This window comes from Panthera tigris, chromosome X (assembly GCF_018350195.1).
Source record: "Panthera tigris isolate Pti1 chromosome X, P.tigris_Pti1_mat1.1, whole genome shotgun sequence".
NCBI classification, from domain to species: Eukaryota; Metazoa; Chordata; class Mammalia; order Carnivora; family Felidae; genus Panthera; species Panthera tigris.
The window spans coordinates 9,338,005-9,351,443 of NC_056677.1; the positions used below are offsets into that span (position 1 = coordinate 9,338,005).

General features: G+C 46.2%; 1 protein-coding gene across 1 annotated transcript in view; it reads left to right on the forward strand.

Annotated features, from left to right (window-relative positions):
* Positions 1 to 13,439, forward strand: part of FRMPD4 (FERM and PDZ domain containing 4) — a 789,303-nt gene that overhangs the window by 742,041 nt on the left and 33,823 nt on the right. Inside the window, exons 6-7 of the mRNA XM_042974957.1 lie at positions 5,277 to 5,322; positions 11,801 to 11,905. Of these exons, the coding sequence (XP_042830891.1) occupies positions 5,277 to 5,322; positions 11,801 to 11,905 (151 nt within the window). The remainder of the gene's footprint in view (positions 1 to 5,276; positions 5,323 to 11,800; positions 11,906 to 13,439) is intronic.

Sequence of the window (13,439 nt, forward strand, 5' to 3'; positions counted from 1 at the left end):
TGCGCTCTCTCTCTCTCTCTCTCTCTCAAAAATAAACATTAAAAAAATTATAAAAAAAGAAAATAACATACTGGAATGTTTTATTTCAATTCAGATAACTTCATTTACTCATTAATTGGTAAAATTAAAATCAATCTAGGTTATGTTTCAAGCACTTTGCAGAGAATTACTATAGGCACAAAAACTTGAAATGCCCTCAATATAACGTACATATTTTGAAACATGTTTCCCATTTTTATTTTTTTTTTATATTTATTTCTTTTGGGGAAAGCTCTAGTGGGGGAGGGGCAGAGAGAGGGGGACACAGGATCCTAAGTGGGCTTTCTGCTGGCAGGCTGACAGCAGCAAGCCAGATGTGGGGCTCAAACCCAGGAACTGCCGAGATCATGGCCTGAGGCAAGGTCCAGCCACCCAACTGACTGAGCCACCGAGGTGCCCCTCCCATTTTCAAATTAACATACTGAAAAATGCTTTTCCCTGATGTCGCTGACCAAAAGAAAAAAAAAAGTCTCATGTGAGGTGACTTCATGGGTGGAGACCACTTTCAAGGTACTTACAGTTCACTTAGCTATGAATCCTTCTGTTAGTGTGGCAAACAGAATCTAACGTGGCCCCCAACAATCCTCGCTTCTGGCTATTCATACCTTTGTGTATTCCCCTCTCTTTTCATCTGGGTGGGGCTTTTGATGTGCTTCTCACCAACAGAATGTGGCAAAGGTGATGGGATGTCATTTCTGTGATTATGTTACAGAAGATTGTAACTTCCAATCTTCCAAAGGAGAGTTTGCTGGTTATGATGAAGCAAGTTGCCATGTTGGGGACACCCATGTGGCAAGACACTAAGAGTGACCTCTGTCCAACCTCAAGCAAGGAACGGAGGTCCCTGGTACAACAGCTCAAAAAGGAATTTAATCCTGCCAAAAACCACAGATGTGTGCTTGAAAGTGGATCCTTCCCAGTCGAGATTTCAGATGAGACCTCAGCCCTGGACAACACTTTGATGGCAGTCTCATGAGAGAAATTGTAAAAGATAACCAAGTGAAGCCATGCTCGTATTTCTGCCTCCTAAAAACTGTGAGATAATAAATGTGTGTCGTTTTAAGCCGCTAAGTTTGTGGTAATCTGTTATGTAGCACTAGATCAGTAACAAAGCTAGCGTCTGTGGTAGCACAGAATAATGTTCCCACCTGCAAAGATGTCCACATCCTAATCCCCAGAGCCTGTGACTCTATATGTGATTCAGTTAAGAATGGGGTGATTATCCTGAACTGTCTGGGTGGACCCAATGTAATCAGAAGGGTCTTTATAATGGAAAGAGGAAGGCGGGAAAGATCCAGGGAGAAATGTGAAGATGCTACGCTGCTGGTTTTGAAGGGGCCATGAACCGAGGAATACAGGAAGGCTCTAGAAGCTGGAAAAGGCTCCAGAATGAGTGCAGCCCTGCTGACACCCTGATTTTTAGCCTAGAGAGACCCTATTTCAGACTTTTGACTTCCTTTCTTTGTAATGTGATAAATTTGTGTTGTTTTAAGCCACTAAGTTGGTGGTAATTTATTACAGCAGCAATGGGGAGCTAATACAGTGTCTGTGCTGATTTTCTTAGCGTCTGAGCCACATACCAGGTGTCCTTCTCCAGGCACTTACCCGCTCCTAGCAGACTGCACTGGAGCTGGGACTATCTGCTTCCCTTTCCAGAAGGGAACAAATAAATACAGTGCCACTGGGCATTGCTCTAGAGGAAATTAGCATTTTTCCCACAGCCTTGTGTGCCCATCTATCCTCACTCTTGTGTTTGCCTTTATTGTTTCTTCTGAGAGCCCTGAGCACTCACTGTCTTAGTCAAGGATTGTTTGGACTCCAAGAATATGATCTGTTCAAGTTAGTTTAAGGAGCGAGAAATTAGAGAGGAGTGTAGCAAGCAGCCCTCAGAGGGTAGAATCCTATCGCACTTGTGTTCTTCTTCCCTGCTGCCCATCCATGACAGCTCTTCAGGGCCAGCGCTTCCTTGGCCTTCAATAAACTCCCAGGCAGGCCCCATATGTGGATTTAGCAGGTTTGGAAAAACTCTCCAGTCACTTGTACACTTGGAATCACGACAACTTGTAATCTGTGATTTCAACGTGTAATTGTCATGTCATAGTCCAAACTCCCAATTCCACGAGATGCCTTCCTTACCCCTTACTCCCCACCTGGGAAGCCTACGGTGGGTTAAGGGGCATCCCCCAACCTTCTTCTCTGGCCTTGGCTCCTTCCACATTAACATGGAACCAGGACAGTGAGTTAAAAAGCCAGAAAGTTCTCCCTTGATTGGCACCCATGTAACCTGGCATTGGTTTCCTCTATCCATGGAGTTTAATGAAAGTTGACTCTTTGTCCTCAGCTTCTGTATGTTTCTACTAAGGCTCTCTCACCTGTAGAGAGGCTCAGTTGGGCAAGACGCCTTTGTTAAATGACTCCAGGGTACCATTTCTACTGCATCTCCCACCTATTGGTGCCAGGAATTGCACACTTTGGGCCTGCCTCCGTGGAAAGGGAGGAATTTCCCAAATGTAGCGTCTGTTCTTTGGGCGTGTGTTGCTTCCGCCAGCCTCCCCCAGTCACCTTTGTTGTTGTTGTTGTTCTTAATTGAGTGATGAGTCAGGCTCCAAGGTGCATAAGGGGTTAAGGGTCCCAAACTCTGGTTTTCAGTGCCTCCTTTGAAAGTCCTGTAGCACCTCGCTCTAACATGCAAGGGTGATTGGCGTCTGCTGCCATGAGGCCTCGGCTGAATCTGCCTCAGTCGTCCTAGCATCCTGTAACATATGAACACATATGGCTTCCGGTTTTCCCCCCTCCTGGGATTGAGTTAGGAATCCTAAGGGACCCGCAGCACTATGGAGTTCATTCTTCACATCTGGCAGGTGATAATTAAGTACTTGTAGATGAGAGAAAACAGAGATAAAAGCCTATTCGCACAACTGATGATAGTTATATTGAGATTTTTTTTCCATCTTATTTGATTTCTAACAGAATGGTGAGTCTTATTCAGCCGTGCCTGGGACTCAGCTCCCAACCCTCTGTGCTGCTTCTGATTCTGCAGAGAAGGAAATCTGATTGGCTCACTCCAACCCCCGTGTCCGATCAGCTGTGCCCAGAGCATGAAACCCCGGGACCCAGTGCCTGCTACTGAGGGTCCTGGGAGCAGAATGGGGCAGAAAAGGCCCACTGCCGTGGCACATGCACAAACGCCAGAGGTCCCTTTGTTCCTGTTTGTGTTGCTTTCTGCCTGTGTGCTCCTCGTATGCAGAGGCCTGTGTGGAATCAGTGTGGGCTGTGCCATTGTGTTACATCCACCGAGTGAGTGGTAGTTGTTTGCAGTGGAACAGCCCCAAAGAGTGGGGAGGCTGGCTGTCCCTTGTCCTGGTGAGCAAATTAGGGATTACGTCAGGTTTCTGGGAGCCGCCTCTCCTTAAGCAGTTTGTAAGTTTGCTGACCTGTGTCTACCCCAAATCTCTTCATCCGCTTTCAGATTGTGAGTTTTTTAATTAAGCCATACGTGCAGAGAGTCAAATTAATCAAACTCATCACTTCATGGTACAAAGGATCGTCATCGTAGACCCACGCCATGCCCCTCTCCTCTGATTTTACTTGTTTAGATTCACACCCACTCCTGCCCCCCCCGCGAGAAAAACTATTCCAACATGTTGAGTGTGCACCCCGTCCTTTCTTATTGCATTCTTCCAGATGTGTGCTGCTGTTTTGTGCACACGTGTTTTGAGCTTTTGCGAATGGTATTACGTTATCTATCTCATCTGGTTTCTTAACACTACGTTTGAAGCCCCATCCTAGTAGTTACCAGGCACATCTAAGCCTCTGCCTCCTCTTGCTGGATCATTCTGTGGTACGCACCTCCACGCAGTCCCTAAAGGCTAACGGCGGACTTTCTCTGTGATATAAGCCAGAATGGAATGGCTGAGTCATGGTGCATGCGATGCTGAAGTTTGCCTGATGATGCCAGACCGCTCCCCTGAACCACCACGTGTGTCCGCACACCCAGCAGCAAAATGCATGATCGTTCATCTTAGCCACTCAATTCTGGCATCGTTATACTGTTGCTCTAGGCCTCTAATGAAAATACTGGCTGCCTACTTGAGCTGCTGGAGCTTTCTGCCAACCCTTGGCAACTGGGAACTCATGGGAGCATGTGGGCCACAGTCAACCATGTGCCGTCCCCACCCTGCCACCATGACCATCATCCTAATCTCTGATACCTTGAGTTTCTTGAGTTGTGTTCCTCCTTTCTCTGCTCCATTGATTTCTCTCCTCCCCCACCGTGTTCCCTACCTCACCCCCTACACCGCCCGCCCCACCACCCCTCCCACCCCGCCGCCGTGGTCCAGTTAGTAGAACCTGGTCCAACCCAGCCTGATGCGGGCACATTTAGCCACCATGCAGTTATTGCCAGAAATACGATTTGCAGTGGCTTCTTCTGGGGAACAGCCTTGCAACAGATCCCCTTTACTTTACCCATTCGGACAGTAAATCACAAAAGCAGGTAATTAATGAAAACCTAACGTAGGAAAAGTCAGCGTCTCCTCAACAAAGTGGCAACTGACCTTTCTCCTACTCAGGTTAAAAAGGGAAGGAAGGAAGGAAAACTATTCCCTGAGGGGTTGAGTTCTTTGCTGGGATTGAGTTGTTGTTCAACGTATTCCCCCTCATGAACAAGATCTCCCAATAAGTGCCCATCTGAATACGTGTCGGCCCAATGTCCTGGGCGTTGTTACCATGGACTTTGTGAGCCACACAGTATGGGGATGTGATGTTTGCTGGGGTGCTGTTTGCACACAAGCAACCTACACTGACCGTTTTCTTTCATGACACTGTCCCTGAGAAGATACCGCTGTTACGAATTTTTAAAAATGGATTCCTTTTCTAGAAAATTAAAATGAAATGGCGAGACTCAATTTTGAGAGCCGGGGAAAGTGCAGAGACTGATTGAGATGAGGCTTCTAAAACAGCCCTTCCCTCGGCGAGTGTTATTTGAAGGTCCTGCTGCTCAGCATAAACCACACGGGAAGCTTTCCATCAGGCTGTTTGTTACACTGGCTGAGCACTTGACTTTGGTTTTCTCCACGGTCTGAAAGCCCACTTTTGAGCTTTTTGATTTATGCTGCCTGGGAGCCCAAGAAACGTTCGCCAATATCTCACACGTTTCATTTCAAAAGAACGCTGTCACTGTTAAGAGTCCGGCCTCTGTGCATTTCATAAATATGTTTGTTTCTTTTCTCTTTCAGAAGCTGCAAAGAATCAATCCTCCTCACTGTCATTCAGCCTTACCCTGTAAGTGTCCTGTGAGTAAAAGTGCCACTGTATGACCCCAGGATTCCATCTCCTCGTCCCAGTCCCAGTGAAACCATGACGTTGAGTAACAGCAGAGAAAAACCGCATGCGTTTACAGTTCGAGTTCAGAAATCTTCAGTGCTTGTATTTTATACACCGTGATAGCAAACCCACTCATTGGAGAGAAAGGAAAGGAACACACTTTCTTGTGTGTGACCAGCTTAAGAATCACAAATGTAATGGGAATATTTAATTGTAGGACATTCTAGCATCATCCTTTTTCATATCCTCTTCTAAATAATTTGGTACATATTTCAGGGAGACTCCCCTTTAAGGGTGGTTGTCAGAGGAAATACGGCTGTCAGAATGTGATTTCAGCAGCCTTGGTCAGGAAGGTGGGGAACAATTAAAATCTTACTGCCTTCAGTTGCCATGATTTTTTTTTTTTATAACAACGTTATCGTGGTATGATTTGTGTATCCTAAAATCCACCCATTTTAAGTGTACAATTCAATGATCTTTAGCAAATTTACTGAGGTATGCAGCCATCACCACAAGGCAGTTTGAGAACAGTTCCTTCAGCCAATGAGATCTCTCGTTCCTGTTTACAGTGACTGCTTCCTTCCCACCCTTAGTCCCAGGCAACGACTAACTTACTTTCTATTTCTATAGATTTGCTGTTGCTTGTGAATCCCATACATTGGCAGTTGAGCTAAAAAATACCCTAGCAAATTCCTGCAGATTTTCCCCCAAACGTTGACCGTCACTACCTTGTGTGGCCTTTGCGCGGATTGGCAAAGATTCCCACCTGTTTACGCTTGTGTTTTCTTCCCCATGCAGTTGGGGGCTCTGCTCTTTGCCACACTCCATCTCCTGACCAACCTCTTCATCTCCCGTGTTCCAGCATTCTCCTCCTAAACACCACGGCCTAAGCATTGTCGGCGCGAAAAAAATATGTATTCAAGATTCTGATAAGATGACGAATAGAATTAGCCGAGTAAACAATTAGCCAAGTAAACCAACTGTGCCATCCAGGACATAAGTACTTGTAATAAAAGCTTAGTTTACCAGTGACCGTTACTTTTAGTCCCTTCTCTTTGATTCCTTCCAAACTGCTAGTCTCTTTTTACATTGTTTACCAAGTTAACCAAGCTGTCACTCACACCCTCTTCAAATCTGTCCACGCTCTCTCATTTCTTCACAGTGGACAAATACGTTAGGTGAAGCCAATGGGAATGTCTACCATAACCGAGTGGCCGACCAACCGTAACTTCCTGGTGGAACTTCAAGTTTATATGGTCTTTCCTGAATTCTCTCTTCCCACTTTATAACCTATTACACAGCAAGATCAGAACCGTTTTATGGCAAACCAGGTTATTGTGGCAATGTGACGTAATGTTTCATGCCGTGCCATAAACCTGGAGAAAGAGCAAGGGTTTTGCCACTTAAGTGTGGGGTTGTGCCCTGTGGCTTTGTTTGCTGTTTTTGCCAGTTGAGGGTGCATGAATACTCACAGGTTATTCATATGAACACTCACTGTTATCAGTGGGTCATGGAACTTGCTTTAATAGATGATCTGGAACTTTCCACGAGTTCAGGTGGCTGTTGATATTGTGCCATATGGAAGGTGAACGTTTAGCCGCAACATTTAGGAGCAAGTGTTGCCTGCTTTGCTGGCCAATAGCTGCACCCCTGCTTTCGGCAGCACTCTCCCCCTGCCCGGCCGCTGTGAGGGAATCCTCATCTTTGACTTGCCTTGACCAGCCCTCCTTCCTGAAATGCCCACCGCATCCTCCAGCCCAACACGTCCTTGGCCTAGCCAGACCCTTCTCACCTTCCAAGCCTCTGCGCAAACTCTCAATGCTACCTTAGCGTTCTTTACCGTCACCACTGCCGACACTGGGGCTGGAGATCTCTGCGTTCTGTGGCGCCATTCTGGGCACTGTACGATACTTAGCGGTATCTCTGGCCTCTACCCACTAGATGCCCGTAGCACCCTCTCCCCGAGTTGTGACAACCAAAAATGTCTCCAGACATTGCCAAGTGTCCCTTGGGGGGGGGGGGTGTGGATTGCCGCCACTTGGGAACCACTGCCCCACCTAGAGTCTTCCCTTACTGATCTGGCCCAAAGTGGCTTTCTCCTCTGAAATGTGGGAACAGAAATGAAGGAGTAGAACCCCCAAGTCATTTCAATAGATCGATTGGACTCAGAGAGAAAAGAAGGTGGGAGAAGAGCCTACACGTTGTTACTTACATTTTTGTGTTTGGATTTCCCTACCAGCGCGTTGCTTTTTAAAATACAGAAACATATGGGATCCGTGTATTTGCTGAACATTCTCTCAGCAGCCAGGACTGACCTATTGAAACAGATGAGCCACCAGACCGAAAGAAAGTGTATAAAGTCTACTTTATTGCGGAGAGTGAAAATTAGCATTTTAATTTGTTTTGTCACTTGCTGGCCAACCTTTGTTATGTTGCATTTCCCCTGCATAACAAGGTCCAGTCAAGACAGAGAGTGGATGTTGACACCTTCTCGCCTCCCTGCACTTGGTCCCAGGGCACCCAAAGCGAGCCCAGCCATGGAAATCAGTCTTTCCTGAGGCCCAGCTCCAGCGGGCCCGGGAGAAGAGTCTCACAATTCCTGAAGTTTTTGGAGAAGTCATTCCTAACAGGCTGCTGCCTCGTTTGTAAAGTATTGTAGACGGTTCTCTCCTTCCCCCCATTTTGACGCGATGGAAGCATAGAAGGAGACACAGACGCAAGAAAATAAGTATGAACACATCTTTCCCTGGAGGCAGCCAGTGTCAGCCACTGGCCTATTTCCTTCCGGTCGTTGGATCTGCACCCTGTCAGTAGTGGAGATCTTTTACATACAGCTTTATTCTGCTTCTTTCACTTAGCGGATCAGAAGCATGTTTCCATATCATCCAGAATTCCTTCCAAGCACCATATACATGGCTGTAAAACATTATACATCTAGAATAATCTAGATGTACATTACAACATTACATTTACTTAATGTAAAACATTAACTAACCAAGATTTACTTAACCGACACCCTATGACCAAACGCTTCATACTGACTTCGATCGTTTTCTCTTCTGCTTGTGCACACAGCACTTTCCTGGATAAATCTTCATCTGTATTTAGTAGTATTTCCCCATTCTATGACGATGGCATTTTAGGAAAGGAATTTCCAGATTTCTTGGGGATTTTATTTGTTTTCTTCTGACCTACCATCTCCTTTCCTTGCGCTGTTTCCATTTATTAGAGAGCTTTCCTGGCCAGATCCTTCCTGCTTTCCTTTGACCCTGCCTTCCACGGTTCCCAGGTCTAGAACTTCCAGAACACCCTAGTTCTGACGCGGCCTGAGACAGAGATTATTGGAAGAGTCTCGATTACCTCCCCTCACACCGTCCCAGCTCAGTGGGACTTGAGAGAAGCCGGTCTCGGTGCTGTTGCCCTGGAGCTACAACGATTCCCATGCACTCGGGTTGTTTCTAGGCCAAAGAGGAGACAGACCTGTTTGCCTGCTTCTCACTTCCTGCCCTGCTTCCACTCCGTCCCACGCACCCGAGGGAGGCCCAGTGTATCAGATGGCATCGGCACCCGGACCACGTCTTCTTGGCATGTGTCACGTGGAGCACGCCAGCCCAATTTCCAGCTGAGAGACCGGTGATTGTCTGTGGGGTTTTTTTTCTGGCCACAGGCAGATGCCCGTGCAGCAGGCCAGAGGTGCTGAGGAGTCCTCATTCCCAAAAGAGCAGCCACTGCATCACTGACTGACAGGAGCTGGTGAACACATGCCCTAGCTCTCTGTCTCCTCCTCGGACATGATAACTCTGATGCCTGGGGTCTGCCTCGTTCCTGGAGTTTCCCAACAGGGTTAAGCCCCAGTTGCTTACGGTGGTGACGGACTTACAGAATGCTTCATTGGCTTCCTCTTCTGCCCCGTCTCCCTTTCTCCTGCTCGCCTATGCATGCTTCCTTGAAGCGCCTCCCATAACTGTTCCCTGCCCATGATTCCTTGTCTCAGGTTCTGCTTTGGGGGAACTCCAAGCTAAGTTACCCCGTGATGACTGTGGCTAGTTAGACCCCACCAAACATTTACTCAGTGTCTACTATGCCAATAGTACCATAGACGTAGAGGGACTGCAAATTCAAGACCTTACGCTTCAGTTTCAGAAATGTCTCTTATTTATGTGATTTTTTTTTTTCAAACAATGTTCTAGTGACTTCTAAGAGCAAGTAAAAGCATCAGGAGCACACCATCCGTCTACTCTGGCCACCTTAGCAACAGCAAATTTGGAAAGAGGTGCAGAGGCTGATTAGAGCCCTTCTGATCTCAAAATTAATTAACAGCAAAAGAATCTGATTATTCTAGATGATAATTACTTGTCATTTCCACCACAGGATATGAAGTGCTTGCGATCAGCACCCACAGGTCTACAGGTTGCTAAGAATTAATTCCTCGGGTTTCTGAGTGGTGTACATTGTACGTTTTTTTGAGCCGCAAAAAGAGATCTGAGTAAAAACCACAGTCCTGCCTGGTTTACATACCCCGTCTGCCAGAAATGACTCCAGCCAGGGGAATAAGCCATTATCTTGTTGACTCTAATTCAGTCACCTTCAGACATGAAGAGCTTATGTTGTTATGGTCAAAAAGTAATTTTTCAAATGGATGTTGATTGCATGGAATAGTCACAAGTCCACAACAAGAAAAATGCACTTGTATGAATTCTTGGACTTTTATCCCCAAGTCTGTTGACGTGCAAATACACATAGAATAGTATTTACTTGACTAACTACCTTGGCTATCTAGTCTCCTTGCTGGTTTTCCAGGTTTGTCATTAGGGCATGGTAAATAAATATGGGAGCAAGGAGGCCATAAGAGATGGGCATGCTATAGCTACAGAGAGAAGAGAGGAACACCCCCAGCTTTACAAGTTCTGCTCTATGGGGCCACTTACTTTAGGGGCTAATCACCTTACCGCTTCCATGAAAACATCAATCCCTTCTAAGATTATGTGCCAAATGATAGGCATAAGACAAACTTAGGTCCTGTGAAGTACTTTTTTATTGAGGCAAGGAGTGACGTAGACCATTTTAGGAAAATCCGGCCAAACAGCACATTTACAAATTCAGACGCACAGAGGGATCCACCTCAGTATCCGCCATGTTGAACACGTGTGGGACCCTTCCTTCCCAAACAGTGCTGGAGCAGCAGCTGCTTCATCGTTGAAGCCCCTCGCCTAATTAGTAGTGTCTGTTCTGGGTAGCTTTCTTACAGCCGCTTCACTTGTGCTGAACCCGTTATGCCAACGTAAATATCTCCTGCTTAAAACCATTAAGGGAGAATAATGTTTTCCCTTCAGCTAAAAAATGGCACATTGACAGCAAATGAACTCACGGCTGTACGATTTGTTAATCGTTACTAAACTTGGCCTGTAATTACAGAGATACTGAGGAGAACACCACTGTCACATCCCTTTAGCTCTGTAGTAGGACTTTTTTTTTTTTTAATGTTTATTTATTTTGAAAGAGAGAGAGCGGGAGAGAGGGGAGAGAGAATCCCAAGCAGGCTCTGTGCTCCGTCTCATGGCCCTGAGATTATGACCTGAGCCAAAGGTGGACGCTGACAGCCCGGAGCCTGCTTGGGATTCTCTCTCTCCCTCTCTCTCTGTGCCCCTCCCCTGCTCGTGCTCACTCTCTCTCTTTCCAAGTACATACATAAATATGTTTTTTAAAAGCCAGGCTTCTGTCCTTTCACAGCCATCATTTAAAAAGATCCTTGGAGGGGCGCCTGGGTGGCTCAGTCGGTTGAGCGTTCGACTTTGGCTTAGGTCATGATCTCGCAGTTCGTGGGTTCCAGCCCTGTGTTGGGCTCTGCGCTGGCATCCGGAACCTGGAGCCTGCTTTGGATTCTGTGTCTCCCTCTCTCTGTGCCCCTCCCCTGCTTGCGTTCTGTCTCTCTGTCTCTCAAAAATAAATAAACATTAAAAAAAATTTTTTAAAGATCTTTGTAGGGGCACCTAGGTGGCTCAGTCAGTTAAGCTTCTGACTCTTGATTTTGGCTCAGGTCATGATCTCACGGTTCGTGAGACCGAGCCCCATCTTGGGCTCTGTGCTGATAGCATGGAGCCTGCTTGGGCTTCTCTCTCCCTCCCTCTCTCTCTCTCTCTCTCTCCACCCCTCCCTTGCTCACGCCCTGTCTCTCAACATAAATAAACTTTTTAAAAAATTTTTAAAAAACAACAAATAGAAAGATCCTTGGAAATGTGCTCAGTAAGAACATGGAACGTGCTATTTGCAGTTTGGTCTGCTAAGTCAAACTTACTACTTTATGCGCATGACAGGGTTTTGATTGCATCTGTAATTCGTGTTTTACATTTTTGAGAAGATAAAGATAGAAAAAACAACTGATACAAGGTCTGCATTATGTTACCAATAATCCTGTCAAATGTTTTCTTGTTTCTAGTCTCCCAAATCAGCATTTATTAGTGCTGCAAAAAAGGCAAGATTAAAGTCCAATCCAGTCAAAGTGCGATTCTCCGAGGAGGTCATCATCAATGGCCAAGTGTCGGTGAGTTGACCGTTGTCTGCTTGTGACTCCGAGAGAGTCGCTGAAACAGGGGCCTTTTACTAGGCAAGGCCAGTCGCTCTTCTGGAATGATCAATTTAGAAGTCTTTGTTGGATTTCACAGGGCTGTTGACACGTTCCCTCTGGTGTATCCACGATACGTAGTAGTCCAGTGTTTTCTTCGAATGATTCCGGTGTTAGAGACCTCGCTACTTTGCAAAGGAGTTTGTTTGATTTGAGATCACTGGCGTTGCCTCATAGTAAAATACACCTCTTTGTAACTTCCGCCTACTTCTTCCCATTCTGCCAACTAAGCATCCTCCCATTATATATTTTGAGAAAGGTTTCCCTAAGTTTTTCCTTATTCAAAATTAAATGTCTCTTTCCTTTCAATTAATCAAAATGGAGACAAGTTAAAGTAATGGGGAAGTTTCATATGTGCACCCAGAAGTGAGGAAATACTGCCCGGATCTCTGTCAATGGGTCTCGATAGAAATCATAATTACTCAGGCACATAATTGATCTTCAAAATGAATAGCGCCAACATCAGTAAGTTGCTGTACTTTCGATTCTTTTTTGCCCAAGAAAATCTAGCATAGTGTTTTTTGCTTTTCGAAAGCTGTCATCTAAGGCACTGATAGTTTTTGGACTTCTGAAATACCAGCTTTGGCTGTTCGGGTTTTGTTGTTGCTGGTGGTAGTGTTTAAACAAAGTCACAAGGATAAAATCTCATCCATGACATGCTCGTTAGGGGTCACAGACTCTTCCCTGAGGGTGGTCCTGGATCTGAATTTGCAGATGTAGGCTTGCACATCCTGAGCTAGGCACTCCCGGTCCAAGTGTCTTTCCAGAACTTGCTGACCTGTGCCTTCCCCACTTGGGAGTCCAGGAGTCAGCTGGCCAATCTGTGAAACTATGTGATGCTTGCGGGGGGGCCTAGGGCTGTCATTGTGCTGCCCTGTGAGCATTTCAGCTGTGGTCTTGTCCTCCCGGTTGCCATGTCCCAGCCCATCCCCTCGGCCCCCTTTCACCCCACATCGTCCTGCTCACCACAGGGCATCCCTGTCTTCCTGAAAGCACTTAGCATCCATTACCATCTCACAAGACTATCCCAGTTTAAGGCCGGAAGGTTCCCGTCGCAGAGGAATTGTGATATCACAGAAGGTCATCTGAAACTTACCCCATCTTTTCTCAAGCTTCCGAGCATGAGATTGGGTCATCAGTGTATGCATCTATTTTGTTTTAATGTTTATTTACTTTGTGAGAAAGAGAGAGCACGTGTGGGGAGGGGCAGAGAGAGAGGGAAACACAGAATCTGAAGCAGGATCCCGGCTCTGAGCTGTCAGCAAGTGCCCGACGTGGGGCTCGAACTCATGAGATGTGAGATCATGACCTGAGCTGAAGTCGGACACCCAACCCACCAAGCCATCCAGGTGCCCCAGTGTATGTGTCTTTAGAGAGAATAGGAGACTAGAAGCTTCTGTGGCTATTTTTGCCCTGGATATACCAGGTCCATTCAAAGTAGCTGGTGTGTGAG